The sequence below is a fragment of the Uloborus diversus genome, chromosome 4 (assembly GCF_026930045.1).
Source record: "Uloborus diversus isolate 005 chromosome 4, Udiv.v.3.1, whole genome shotgun sequence".
Classification (NCBI taxonomy): domain Eukaryota; kingdom Metazoa; phylum Arthropoda; class Arachnida; order Araneae; family Uloboridae; genus Uloborus; species Uloborus diversus.
The window spans coordinates 117,149,570-117,164,546 of record NC_072734.1 but is presented as its reverse complement, the minus strand read 5'-3'; the positions used below and the strand labels follow the sequence as shown (position 1 = coordinate 117,164,546).

Here is a 14,977-nt window from a genome sequence, read left to right as displayed (position 1 = left end):
GGGGCAAGATGACTATGCTAACAATTTTCGTTGCTTATTAATTTATTTTTAAGGATAATAAAATTTCCTTTACATGAGCTGTTGGAGTGGTCCTTTGTAGTATTAAATATAGTACCATTTAATTTTTCAAATGAAATAAATGAAGGACATTTTTATTTTTTCATAGCCTTAGCAAATCGTCATCTTGCCCCAGTACTGAGGCAAGATGACTTTGGCCTCGGGGCAAGATGACAACACTGAAAAAGGTTGAACACAATTTATTTTTTGAATATACTACATAGTTTAACAAATTTTTACTGTGTTTTTACATCTTACAAAGCATCAAATTAAGCCTAATGAATTGCAAAGTAATGTTGAAGTGTTTAATTGTGCAGCTAACAATAGTCACAAATAAAAATGCCTTTTTTATAATTGAAACATTCTTCACGCCAACACTCTAGGCATTTCAGCACTAGAACCATTCTTACGTTGGAGAGTCACAATATTCTTCTTTACAAGCAGGACTTGCAAAGAAGAAGTATTGTCATCTTGCCCCGTGTTTCGGCCCGTCATCTTGCCCCGGACTGCCTGTTTGAAAGAATTCATCTTCACTGCCATCAAGGAAAGCGATTAATTAACGTTTATTCATGGTAATAGGCAGTATATAAACTAATTTACTCATAAATACTGAAAAGAAACAACCTATCATTCTTATTCATTTAGCAGAGCTTATTTACACATGAATGAAAGTTATAACGGAGCAGCGGTAAACAATCAGAGCTTCAGAATTAACACAAATATGACAATTTCAGCGTCTTTAAACTATTGCTGAACGAACAGCCGATAGGAGAACCAGTAGTATCCAGCTGATGCTGTTTCCTTGTGGAAAACGGAAAAATTAAGACATTCGTCATCTTGCCCGGCTCGTCATCTTGCCCCGGTCTCCCGTACTCCTTTAATCTCGGAGTGGAAGGATCATGAATATAATATCGGTTATTTCTGGTGTTCTATACAGAAATTAGTCGCGACGGAGCGCTAGAAGCAAACTACTAAGACAAAACACCAAAAGACGTTTCCTTTCAAGGCCACCGACAGTCAAGGTGGGCCACTTATCAGTTTGGTCCCTCCCCCCCTCCCTTAAAACTTATTAAATTTATACTACTACGTTTCAGAGCTGAGTCCCCTCAAGGACCAAACCCCTAGTTTCCGATTCGGCTGATATGACTTCTCTTTCTTGCTGAAATTTTTTATTTACTGCCACATTTTGAGACAATACTAATGAAAACTATCCTTAATTGTAAACAAAATAAGACAACAAACAATAGTTTCACATTTAAAAAATATTTCCCTAAAACTTGCTGAGTGAACCTGTATTTTAAATAACGTTTCACATCATTTGCTTATGCGGGGAATGTCAATCATATTTGGGATTATTACTCATTATTGCTTAGACGTAACTATTCCCTTCCTAACTCCGTTGATATACTTCAATGTTTTCCTCACTGCAATAGAAGCTGGAATTGCGCACTACCTCACTCTAATATTTTTTCGTCCTAAACGATCTGCTAATCTATCCCAGAAGTAAAGCCTCCTAAACACGAGAAAAACGGAGATATTTTCTTAGGACTCACTTTAGACAGCAATAAATAGTTAAAGAAAAAAAATAATCAAAATTAAAAAAAAAAAAAACTGCTATACGGCAGCGAGGAAGCAACAAGAATATGAAAACTTTGTTCCACTTGAGGTTATTTTCGATTCGATACTTCTTAAAAGAAGTAGACCTTTCTAACTGTTAAACGTTTTCTAAAAGGAAAGTTTATGGATTGCCTAGTTCTATCCTTAGATTTAGTATTAACTAGATACACAACGAGAAGCTGGTTCCATATGCAAGACTCCATGGGCAAGAATTGACGGGCAAGCGTCCGATAAGCGCACGCGCTTGAACAACTTTTGCAGAGGATGCAACTAGCGTTACATCCTGGGCAGGCTTCGCTTTTGCCTGACTAAATTCAAGAATCGCGACCTCAATAGCGACCAGTGACTGCTGCTACGGAGTAGTATATCTAGTTGTACTAGATCTATGATTCTATCTCGATTAATAATTGATTTTTATGAAAATTGAAATCGATTACCTACGCATTAATGCAGTGTCAATTAAACAGCATTAGTGCAACTTCGACCGTGTATGTCTTTTTTTAGAGAGGTATTTTTATTCATTGGGGTATTTTTATTCATTGTTAAAGCATTTTTGAGAATGACTCGACCAAATGTTATGCCTTTCTTCAAATACAGTTTGTTTTAGTAAAATATCATTGTTTATGTTTTACAATTAACCAATAACCTAGCTCATTGCTAATTTTACGTAAGAGTAATTCTTCTAACAACTTGACTTTTTGTGTGTGTGTGTGTGTGTGTGTTTAAAGGAATCTACGATCATTACTTTTTGCGATATATTGTTTCCATGCCAGTGTTTATCGATCAACAATGTAATAGACACTAAAGAACCTTATTTGTTTAAAAAATGTTTTAATTGTATGAGAAATGTTACCTTTTAGAAACAACCTTCCGTGCATGTTCCTACCCCTCGTTCCGATGAGGCTACACGCCAGGAGGAAGATTTGCTGCACCTACAATTGATCCTCGATAACAAGAAACGAGAAGTGCAGAATTTGCTGCAAAGGATATCTGAACTGGTGAGTTCGTTAATTAACATTAGGTTTTAAGATGCAGGTTTTTGATGCTGAATGGTTACAGTTGAAACTCCTCATAATTACTGAATGATACAGGGGTGCCCCGGTGGGAAGTCACCGTGACCTTCCAAAAATTGTCTTATTCGGCAAATTTTGTCTGCTGACAAAATTATCATTCAACGAAATTTTGAGTTCTATCCGGCAACATTATCATCATTCGGCGAAATTTGGAGTTCCATTCGGCAACCTATCATCATTCCGCGAAATTTGGAGTTCCATTCGGCTAAACTATCATTATTCAAAAAAATTTGGAGTTCCATTCGGAAAATTAATAATACTTGACCTTCCCAAAATTTGAGTTCATGGCGCATCTGGAAAACTATCAAGCCGTTTTCAATGGGTTAGCGTGAAAATCCGTTTTAATCAATAACTTAGGTTTTCAGACCTAAGACATTTCTAAAATTATTTTTCCTGAGACAAAATAGGTAAGATGTGAACCAAAAAACAATTACTTGTAATAAACTTGACAAAAGAACATTAGGTTTGTATCAACGAGGAGAAGTTAAGTGCCAAGAGTGGCAGTGGATGACCACTGCCCGTTGCAAACTTGAATTGTTCTGTGATTGAATTTTCAAAAGCTACTAACCGAGGATACTTTTTATAACTAACCCATCTGTTTCTGTTACTTGAGATTTATTTCCTTAATATTAAAAAGTCAACATCGAGTTTAAATTACCAGTTTTAGTTCTCAAATGTTAGTGAGGATAGTCTTCCAGTAACTTTTTACTTTCTTTTATGTATTATATGTTTATAGTAAAGGAAGAGTATTCGCGAAAGGAAATTCACTCAAAGATCGGCCTGAATTTCCATTTTGCTCGACCCCGAATGGAATATTGAGTTTTTTTTTCAACCCGACCACACGTAGATATTTGCCTGAGAACGTACAGACACCCGAAATATCCATTTTGAGTAGGTTGATTACGACGAGTTTTCTCGAGACGTCTGTATGTACGTACGTATGGGCGTATGTGTGTACTGTGTATGTATCTCGCATAACTCACAAAAACGGTATGTCCTAGAAGTTGAAATTTGACTACTTACTTCTAGCAGGGTCTAGTTGTGCACCTTCTCTTTTGGTTGCATTCAGATGTTCCATAGAGGGTCTTTGACACCTTTTTGGGGGAAAAGCATTGTTAATTTAAATGAAAAATCAAGTGGTGTTATAATTTGGGAAACACTTGGTGATATATCGCCAAGTATTTAGTCCCCAAGTTTTTTCGCCAACATGGCAACAAATTTGGTGGTTTTTCAAATTTTAAATCAGGTTTCAATTTGGCCATATTTAGAGTTAGCCATTGAATCACATTAAAATTGACACTATTGGGAAAATTTATCTGTATAAAACGTTTTCTTTGCTTCGGTTCGCAACAAACTTGGGGTGAAAATATTTAAAGGGCTTCTTTGCTTACTTCGATGCATTATCTTCATTACATTGGAGTAAAAAGGAAGTCATGTGATGCACACATCAGCTCGCTTCTGTAACGTTTGTGCGTAATTTTATAGCAAATTTAAGTCTTTAGTGTCTACTCGTAGATATATGAAGACAAATAAATACGTATATCTGTATTTCACCTCTATACATACATTAGCGTACTTCCATATTTTGTTGATATTAAGATCTATTTTTACTTCCTTTTACAAAAAAGGAAGTATTGTATTCACAAAAAATTTTCACACAAAAATCGGCCATAACTTCCATTTTTCTCACCCCGAATGAATGTTGAATTTTTTTTTTCGACCCGACCACACGTGGATATATGCCTAGGAACGTACAGACACCCGAAATATCCATTTCAACGACCCCAAAATTGCCAATAATGGGGAAATGACAATAAATTGGAATAAAAGGAAGTCATGTGATGCACACACACATCAGCTCGTTTTCAATTCGCATGGCATTTTTTTTTTTTCTGTATCAATTTCTTTACACTGATCTATATCAATGAGCCTGTACTGACGATATATAGGATATAATTTTCAGAACAAAAACAGCATGACATAGTTGATTTATAGCAAAGTGATGCAAGGATGTATAAATACAGTGGTTATTCAGTTTACTTCTAAATAATTTTCGTGTTTTAATTAAATCACTATAACATTTACCATTTATCATCCTTAAGTACTAGAGTATCAGTACTAGTCATGGGCGCCCATATGCAAAATTTTAAGGGGGGGTCAGGTATTTGAGCCGTGGTTTTGTAGGATACATGTTCCTCATGGAAACCGATTTCAGTTCAGATTAGAGTTATTAAAATTTGAAATTTTTAATAACTTATTCATTAATGACTGGAGAAGAAATGTTTTTACATTTTTGCAAAGAAAAAAGTACAAAATGCAGAAAAGTTCTAATTTTTAGGGGGGGGGGGGTTGAGACCCACCCCCCTATGGGTGCCTATGATACTAGTATCTCACTTCAGTACTAAAATATAGCTTTGTATTTAAGACATTTATTTAGTAGCTTTGAACTCCTAATTTTCATTTCCTATGACATTTGTATTTCTATGGAATGCTATTTTTTTTAAATTAAGTTGTAATAAACGCAGTTAAAAATCATTTTTTTTTTTTTTTTTTTTGCATTTACGACATGGAAATTTGCTAGTTGTAAAATATTTGCTAATCTTACTTATTTTAACTTAATGTAGGAAAAAGAGTTGGAAAAGAGTAAATCTCGGCAAAATCGTCAACTAGACACAATAGACGGTAAGAGTATTTTTCTTGTTATTGCTCAATGTAATTATGTTGTCAAATACACTGTAAGTCATTTGGTCCTTAAATGTGAAGAGCATCAAGTGCGTTGCTGTTTCGTTGTGCTTAAAGTAAAAGTTAAATAATTCAAACCTGAAAAATTAATACACTAACAAATGGGAATACAAATTGGGGAGGGGGGGGGGTGGAATACATTTTTTTTACATTTTAAACTGAAATCACTAAAAAGAGAAAACTTAAATAGATTTATGATTTCTTAAGCAATACAATTTTGTTTATTACCATTTAAAATTATTATTTTTAATGACTTATACAATCGGGACACGTAAGGGACAAATTGTCTGTTTTTACGAGGATTGTTTCATTTGTTCCTTGATTATGACTTTTTAAAATTATTTCTTAATGTGAAAAATAGATACTTTCGCGTGGAATGACCCAAATAAGGACAATCTTTTAAGGGAAAAACCATATTGTTCAATATAGTTCTACCAACAGTTAATTTATTGAATTCCTTATGAGGCAAGGGGAGGGGACTTTCCTTCAAGTTCTACAAATATTGGGAGCTACACTTTTTCAAAACTCCAACGTTTAAACCTCCAAATCTGCCACTGCAATGCTTTATAATTGAAATAATTTCTTTCAAACATAAAGATGCATGAGACATTTTTAAGTCTTCTAGTAAATTGCATTTTATAGACTTATTATATGTCCTATTTTTTAAAAATAGCAGTTAATTTCAAAAAAAGTTTATGATACTTCCTTTCTCCAGTCAGCTTAGCAGGTTAGCTTAATAGGATAGGGTCTGGTGGGGGAAAGTGGTCAATGGGGTAAAGTGGTCATTCGTCAAATAAATGGCTATAGCTCGGAAATAAATGTTCGAATGAATGTGAAAATTTTATTATAGAGTAGGGCTGTTAGAAACTAAATTTTGAATACGAAATTTTACAACTGGCAAAATTTAATTTGGTATACAAAAATATTTTGTGTGAACATGAAAAGTTTTTAAATCTAAACACCCCTTTTAACTTCCTTGGGAAATTTTGTTTGTTAGAATTATGAACAGATTGACTGCATGGGAAGCTTCCTACATGTCTCAAGAACTTTTACTCATTAGCAGTTAGCTGAATGTATTTTAGATAATTTTTTAGAACAATTTAAGTAAGATGGGGTAAAGTGGTTATAATTTTTGGCTTAACGAATATTGTTCTTCTAATGTCACTTAATCGTTAAGTACAAGGCAGACATAAGTTAAATATTAATTTCACTTAATATGTATTGTTTTTACAGTAAACGGTGTTGAATATACGAGTATATGCGTATGCATGCGCATATACTCGTAGGCACGTACATAGACGTATTCGCATAAATGAACCAATAAATACGTATATGGGTATCTGCAAGTATTTTTAATCTATACAGATAGACATTCGTCTGTACACGTATTTACTCGCTTATACTCGTATATATATATATATATATATATATATATATATATATATATATATATATATATAAACACTTATATACTCAGGTAGACACGTACATACGCGTACGTACTCGAGTAAACACTTACATACAAGGATACAAGCATGTGATATACAAGTATACAGGGTGAGTTTAAACTTTTTTGCTAATTATTAAAAGGTGTTAGAAGGGAGGATAAGAAGTAAGAATCATAAGGAACATATGGTCATAAACACAATGCCGACGCGCTACATGCACGCAAAGACAGAAACTGATAAATACAAAACAAGTGACAAATTTATTACACAAAGACAATTTTACATAACATTTTAGGTCTCAAGAAAGTTTTAAAGCGATTGATGAAATGTGCGGCCAACAAATGTAACACATGTGCGTCGCAATCACAAAGAACTTTCTGTTGCAATAACGAGACTTTTAAAAAACTTTCATCAGTCCCTGCACCTTTGTTGCGATGCTTGTATTAGAGCTACTACAGGACGTAACTTTTAACAACTGCTCTAATTATTTCTTAAAAACTAAAATGTTGGGTAAAATCATCTTTGTGTAACAAAATTGCGATTTGTTTTGCATCCATCAGTTTCTGGCTTTGTGTGCATGTAGCGCGTCAGCGAACGTAAATTCCTTATAATTTTTTACTTCTTATCCTCTCCTCTCACACCCCTCAGATTTTTGCCCAAGAGCTTGGATTCACTCTGTAAGCACACATGTGTATACGTTTATATACTCGTGTATACATACACTTACTGGTGTATACACGCGAATATACGTATATACGTCTATACAGGTATATGATTGTGTTTGCACGTATACATACGTATATACTCTTGCTTCACAATATATATATATATGTAAGTAGACACGTACAAACACTGGGTGTGTCCACGAACTAACTCGTGTATACCCCTATATGTGTGTATACGTCTACTGTACCGTATATTCTCAGGTATACACGTATATACTCGAGATACAAGTGCATACACAGATATGATGTTCATTTACTCACGTATATACCCGTACATACACGTGACACGTATATACTCGTGTAGACACGTATACACTCATATAGGCAATAACGTATACATGCTTATACACTCTTGTATATACGTATATACTTGAGTAGACACGTGCATGCATGTATCTGATGCATACATGTATCTACTCATATATAAACGTGTTTACTAATGTTTACACGACACGTATATACTCTTGTATACACACATATGCTTTTGCACGTACTTGTAACTATAAAAATAACCGAAATATATAATTATTAGGGTTGTTTGTAATGGTTTTGCTTCTATTTTTAACTATGACCACTTTCCCCCATGCTATGACCACTTTCCCCCACCCCATGGGGTAAAGTGGTCATAAATACAAAGGAAAAAGCAAATGTTATAAAACTACTTAAATCAATATTTATTTTTCTAAAACTTAATGTATTGTGTTCTTTAATAATGCAATGTAAAATAAAAACAAAAAAACTTTAAGTGTTTAAAGAATTTATTGTATTTATTATTTATCTGAGTTGAAAACCTACGATTTTATGACCACTTTACCCCACCAGACCCTAGACTTTTTAATCATTCTAAAGAATAATAACAATGGGGTGGTTTCCTTCAGTCAAAAGTACTACTTTTAGTCATTGAAATGGATAGAATGAGCAAAAAAAAAAAAAAAAATTACATGGACCCAAAAAATACTTTGATTTTCCCAACAGTTTTTTTTTTTTTAATTAATTTTTTAAAATGTCCGATGTTTCAAACAACGCGTGGTCTTTATGACGTCACAAATGATGCAATTTGGCCCATCTTTCTACTACGTTTCCACGTTATGATAATCAAACAGCGAATTAAAATTGCACTCTACGCTTGCTATCAACCATATCGTTGCCAATACACGTGAGTAAATATGCGAATTAAATATTTTGTTCTGTGAATGGCAACATTGAATGGCATTTCATCATTTGTGATGTCGCACGACAGAAGTGTAAGCAATGAAAGTGCACCGATTTAAGTAATTTTTTTAAAATATTAAACTTAAATAAATTAGTTAAAAAATGGTCAGATCCTATGTTTTTAAGCAAGCTCTTACAAAGTTAACTGCTCATAAAGTTATCAAATTCATTTCAAGGCTGAACTTAAAAGCAATTATTATAGAGTAGTGAATTTTGAACTTGTGAAACTTTTCAAATCATCCAGGTTGTTGACGTTTTACTCGAGCGTAAATAAAAAGCTTTTTAAAAACATTTTTCACCACATACATGTCTATCATGCCTTCATTTAGGTGTAAATTAAATCTGTTTCAGTCAGAAATATTTATTGCTTTTCAGATTTAAATGTAAGACTCCAAAAGTTAGAATCGAAAAGGACAAGTTTAGAAGAGGAATTACATACTACCAAAGAAAAAGTAGAAGGTAAAATCCATTGACATTTTATCTTGAATTTGCTGTTCTTAACGACATTTCTAATTGATTTAAACGGTATCTACCTTTCAGTTATATCTTTAAATGTATGTTCTATGTAATTTACAATAATATGTAATTTCTTCCTTTTTTACAAGGTTGTTTTCTTCGATTTTGAAAACAAAGTGGTAACTGTCTGAAACTACATCTCTTAACTATGCTTTATAAATAACAATCTATTTGAAAATTGAGGTTTATTAGAAAAAGACGTGGAAGGTAAAGGCCGTGGGAAGGTAAACGGCAGTATTTGCAGAAATGAGTTTTCAAGATAGTTAAAGAAATGGGTGTTGAATTGTATACTAATAATAGAGATATGTTGGAATTATAGACTTTTTTTCACACTTTTTTTTTTTTTTTTTTTGCGGAAACCAAATAAGCAAGCTTGTACAAAAAGCTAACGTACAACAAATGATAAAAATGCAAAAAAATGGGGGAACAAGGAAAATTTTGCAGTTACTGCCCTTTACCTGATCAGGGCAGTATATTTTACTGATAGTTTATAATTTGTTCATTTACTTCTGCTGCAGTATCGACTTCATAAAACTCAGAGCAGAAAAGAAACAAAAATAGGATTTCCAGTTTAATCCGTTGTCCATCATTTGAGCTTAGTTTCCATTTTCCCCAGAATTCTTTTCATCCTTCTCACCCCGCCAGTGTTACATTTACATGAAAAACTAGACCAGTAACATTACTTAGCAATGACACGTAGCTCGTACACAGTGTTGCTCTGGTAACGAGACTTTTCCAAAAAAATATCAAAGCTCACATTAACTGCAATTTTACGCATCGTTGTCCCCAACTATCATCTTTAATTCATTATAACTTACAATAAAATACTCATCTCTAAACATGCGTTTGAAGAGCATGTTATACATTAATTACGATTTCCAGGGTAGCGAAAGAACTTTTCGGTATGCTTGCGTTTTCGATTTTTAACTGCTGTGTTTAGTTAGAATAGAAGTTTTTCAATTAAAAGAGAAAACAAAACAATGTTAAAGAATATATTAAAGGTATTACATATTACGTGAAGTATTAAGTATCCCCAGGTCAATCCATTAAAAAAAATCAAGAGATATAAAAAACCATTCCATGCTCTGGCCACTTAATTTTCCAAATTTTTTTTTTTTTTTTTTTTTTTTTTTTTTTACCGTTTGAGTGACATTTTGTGTGCGACTTCAATTTTGTTCCCTTTTTAGAGTGATTGTCTAACCATTTACAGATAAAAGTCATTTAGGTTGATTAATGTGATTCAGAAATTCTCAAGAAATGCCGCATATAGCTATTTCAAGGCTACAATGGGGTCTTGTTAGCCAATTGGTTGTTTGTCGTCTCTTGCCGTGAATTCCGATCGGTTGACCGATTTGGTATAAGTACCGGTGGTGGCGTTCAGTTCTCTCACGACTTTTTCCTGTTGTGTGGTGAGTTTTTTGCATTAATGAAGAGGCTCCATTGTAGTCTTGAAATAGCTATATGCTGTATTTTCTTGAGAATTTGCTTTATTTACGTTGGTTTCTCACTTTAATCATATTGTAGCACCAAGTTTATTTGATTATTTTTCATTTAATTTGGATTGGGTTTATTTTGGAGTAAATTGACCATAATTTGTTTTTATTTTATTAATTTTCATTCAAATTAAGATTAAATTCATTTGGTTTTGTACTGTGTACTGTGTATTAAATTATTATTGAAAAAACATTCTAAAATTCATGGATTGACAAGATGTCAGCCTTGGTGGTACAATCTCAAGAGTTGTGGTGTAGGGGTGAAAAGTACTGATTGAATTAAGTTGCTACTGCTCTCGTATTGCTTACAAAAGATTTATGAATTAATTATTTATACCAAAAAAGAAATAGAAAAGAACACTTAATTTTGCAGACCATAAAACGACGGTGTTATGATTAAAAAACAGAAATGTAGGAGCTTGAAAATATTTGTAACTTTTATTTTTTAACGTTCTTATACATTTACTTCCGATTATCAACAGTTTTACATATTACACAATTTTATGAACTATACAACTTTTCTGTTGAATCGTCGATATTAAAACTCAATGTTATGATTTATTTATTTTTAGAATTAGAAAGGAGACTTCATTCTTCCTCAGAACGAATAGAACATTTGGAAAACGAAAAACACCGCCTCGAAGAACAGCTTCTGTCGCCTGAACAGACCCCAGAAACGCAAGCGATTTTGGCTAGACTCCAAGACAGAGAAAGGTACGTAAAATTAATTGCCTTCCTAAACAGAATTTTATCAAAAAAGAATTCTGCATCTTTCTGGTACATAGTAACTATGTTAACTATTTCTGAGTTAGAAACTATGTTATTAATGAGTTTTCACATTTTTCAATTTTTGTATGCACTTACTCACACTAAGTATGTATGTTTAAATCGGGGAAAATTTCGAGTTAAATATTATTTTTCACTTACAAGATAAAGAATTGTACTTAAAATATTCGTAATAGCATGAAATTCGTTTCATTGTTGTCTGAAACCAACATTATTTAAATGGATAAAAAAAGAAACTCAAATATAAATGAGCTCATCTGAAGTCCAACATCAAGTTACGGGAGCCACATTCAATTTCAACTACATGCAAAACGATGGTCTTTTCCTTATTTAACGAATTTTTATGCATTTCAGAGAGGTCACAGAGTGGCGGCGGGAAGCAGAGATTGCCAGAAAGGAGGCGGACAGACTCCAGGAGGATAGAGAGAGGACGAGGAAAGAGTTAGAAGACAGACTTCAGTTACTAAAAGAAGAACATAGAGAAGAAATGAGGGCGGAGAAGAAAAAAGCACAGGTAATAATCATTGTTGTTAGACTAGATTTTTTATTCGAACTGTAACCAGGTAGCACATTTGGCTAGAGATCCGGTGATCTCGAGTTAGAAATTTAGCACCTCTGACGCCACTTTAAAAGACAAAAATTTTAAAGTTTTATTGTGACCATAGATGATTATTCGGTGTCTGTCCAGATTCGCCAACACGAAATTTCCGTTCCCCCAATTTTTCAGTTTCAATCTTACCTTTTGATATATGTAAGGTGGGAGGAAGTTTTAAATGTCGGCGAAACTGGAGGTAAATCGATTACTCAAAATCCTTCTCATTTGTTGAGAAATTTTTTTCTCGATGACAGCTATTCGGTGTGTTTGACAGAGTCTTGAATCGACTGGTGAATCTCTGTTTTTTTGTTCTGGGTTAAAACCATTTCATCTTTGTCTTAATAGTGCATTAATTCTTTTCTTGTTATAGTCACTGTTTTCTTATTTTGTTCTTTTGATAGTTTTTTTTTTTTTTTATTCACGTTCGTTGATTTCTTGCTATGTATGTCCATTGCTTCCTAGTCATATAAAAACTACTCCTTATTCTGCTAGTTTGTTGCTTCCTTGTTACGTACATCCATTGCTTTCTTTTTGTTTATGTTCATTGCTTCCATGCTGTATGCGTTTTGTTATCTACCTCCATTGATTCCTTGTTACATAAGTCCTTGTCATGTACGTTGATTGCATCCTTTGTTATGTATGCTCATTGCTTCCTTGTTTTTCTCTTCCTTATTATGTACATTCAATTTCCCCCGTGTTATGTAGTTTCGTTGCTTCCTTTTTTATGTACGTTCATGGCTTCCTTGTGATGTACGTTCATGGCTTCCTTGTTATGTACGTTCATGGCTTCCTTGTTATGTACGTTCATGGCTTCCTTGTTATGTACGTTCATGGCTTCCTTGTTATGTACGTTCATGGCTTCCTTGTTATGTACGTTCATGGCTTCCTTGTTATGTACGTTCATGGCTTCCTTGTTATGTACGTTCATGGCTTCCTTGTTATGTACGTTCATGGCTTCCTTGTTATGTACGTCCTTGTTATGTACTTTCATTGCTTCCTTGTTATTAATGTACATTGCTGCTTGAGTCTTCATTTTTACTCTATAATCTTTTAGGATTTTTCGGAAGCAAGTCAATCTAAAATCCGAAGTTTGGAGCGAGAGCGGAGCGAGCTGCGTGCCGAGCTGGAATCGGCCCGCGCTGAAGCAGACGCTCGGCTCTCCCGGCAGGAGGCGCGGCTGCAGGAGGCAGAACTGAAAACGGGAAATGTGGACCGTCTTCGGGATCAGATCGGCCGCCTACAGTCAGAAAGAGATCTCCTCAGCGTGGAGAAAGAAGAGGTATACAATGTTTTGTTTATGGTTTTAAATATTTTCGCGAATTGAGCTTTGGAGTTAAGTTCCTCAAACATACTTATTCACACAAGCTTCGATATCGCTCACTAAACGAAAACAACCTCAAAAATATTCATCTCTCCATAATCATCATCGTCTTTTTTCCAGGAAACCATAATAATAGTGCAATATGAAAAAGCTCCAAACAAGTAACAATCAAAAGATCATAGTGAAACCATGTTACTAAAGACATAAATTATTTGCCCTTGTGTCCCCGTAGTCGAAATATAAGGTCTTAGGGTCTGCCAAAATTGTCGCCAAGTTTAGCCAGTTTGGGTGAGAAAAAGGAGGCATCTTTAATACGCTTTGCAAATGGATGTTCTGCCTCATTTCGACAGTAAAATCGCTGGGTAACTTCCATTTCTCGTCAAGTCTTTAAACTTAGCGCTTTTATTAGCCCTCGGAGATAGCCCTGGGTGTAAGACAATACTGTACTTAGGGCAATTCTGCAAGATTTAGGTGTCATTCCATAATGAATGGGATAAAAACCACACATGGATTTTGAAGTAACAATATCAGGATATGAAATTGGTTTGTCACACATTGGAAAAAATTAAAAAAAAATCAGAAATTCATCATTATCATTTAAATGCTGATAGCAGAAGACAGCTTTTCGTCCCTTCGCCCTGTCACATCGATTGCTCAACCTTGCTGACCTACGCCTAGCCCAATAGCTTACTTAGGGAAAATATATAAGTCATCATATACTGTACTCGTGACAACTTTTTCAATAATATAAGACAGTTTAAGATACAATTGAACCACCAGCTGACTAACCTTGATGTAATTGTGTTTCCTCAGACGGCGAAGCGACTCCAGATCTCTGAGGATGCCCGCACACGTTGGGAGAGGGAGGCTGCCAGGGCCTCTGACGAAGTGAACCTCCTCAAGTCACAGGTGCATCACTTGAGAACAGAGTTCGCGAACCACAGAGAAGACCTCGTCAAAAAACTCGCAGAAACGGAGTTCGATGCTAGACTCGTTCAAGACCTGCACGCACAAATGTAAGAATGCCTTTCCACTCTTTTAGAGTAACTTTGAACCATATATGTTAACTTAACACTACCTGATATTTTTTAGTGTACAGTAAAATCCCGTTTTTACCATCTTCAAGGGACCGCAAATTTTGTTGTGATGGAATCCAAGCAATGTAATGGAAATTAAATCAGGGCTGGGAATTTATTTCGTCGAAACGGATATTTTGCTATATTGGCATTCGATGTACCTGGATTTCAATGTGTTTAACTTCAAAATTTTTACAATAACTAATGCTACTATATCAATTTTCTATTTCTTATTTTACAAAATAAATTGTACGCTGCGTTTTGTATAATTCAATAATACTGAAAATACTATTTGGCATGTGTAATGTCATTCTTT

The 14,977-nt window shown here is 34.2% G+C and overlaps 1 protein-coding gene across 2 annotated transcripts in view; it reads left to right on the top strand.

Moving 5' to 3' along the window:
* The window catches only part of LOC129221409 (restin homolog), a 126,491-nt gene that overhangs the window by 78,357 nt on the left and 33,157 nt on the right, over positions 1-14,977 (top strand). For both annotated transcript variants that reach the window (XM_054855890.1, XM_054855889.1), the window contains exons 9-15: positions 2,535-2,672; positions 5,372-5,429; positions 9,250-9,333; positions 11,456-11,597; positions 12,024-12,183; positions 13,319-13,543; positions 14,399-14,601. In XM_054855890.1, coding sequence (XP_054711865.1) covers positions 2,535-2,672; positions 5,372-5,429; positions 9,250-9,333; positions 11,456-11,597; positions 12,024-12,183; positions 13,319-13,543; positions 14,399-14,601 — 1,010 coding nt within the window. The remainder of the gene's footprint in view (positions 1-2,534; positions 2,673-5,371; positions 5,430-9,249; positions 9,334-11,455; positions 11,598-12,023; positions 12,184-13,318; positions 13,544-14,398; positions 14,602-14,977) is intronic.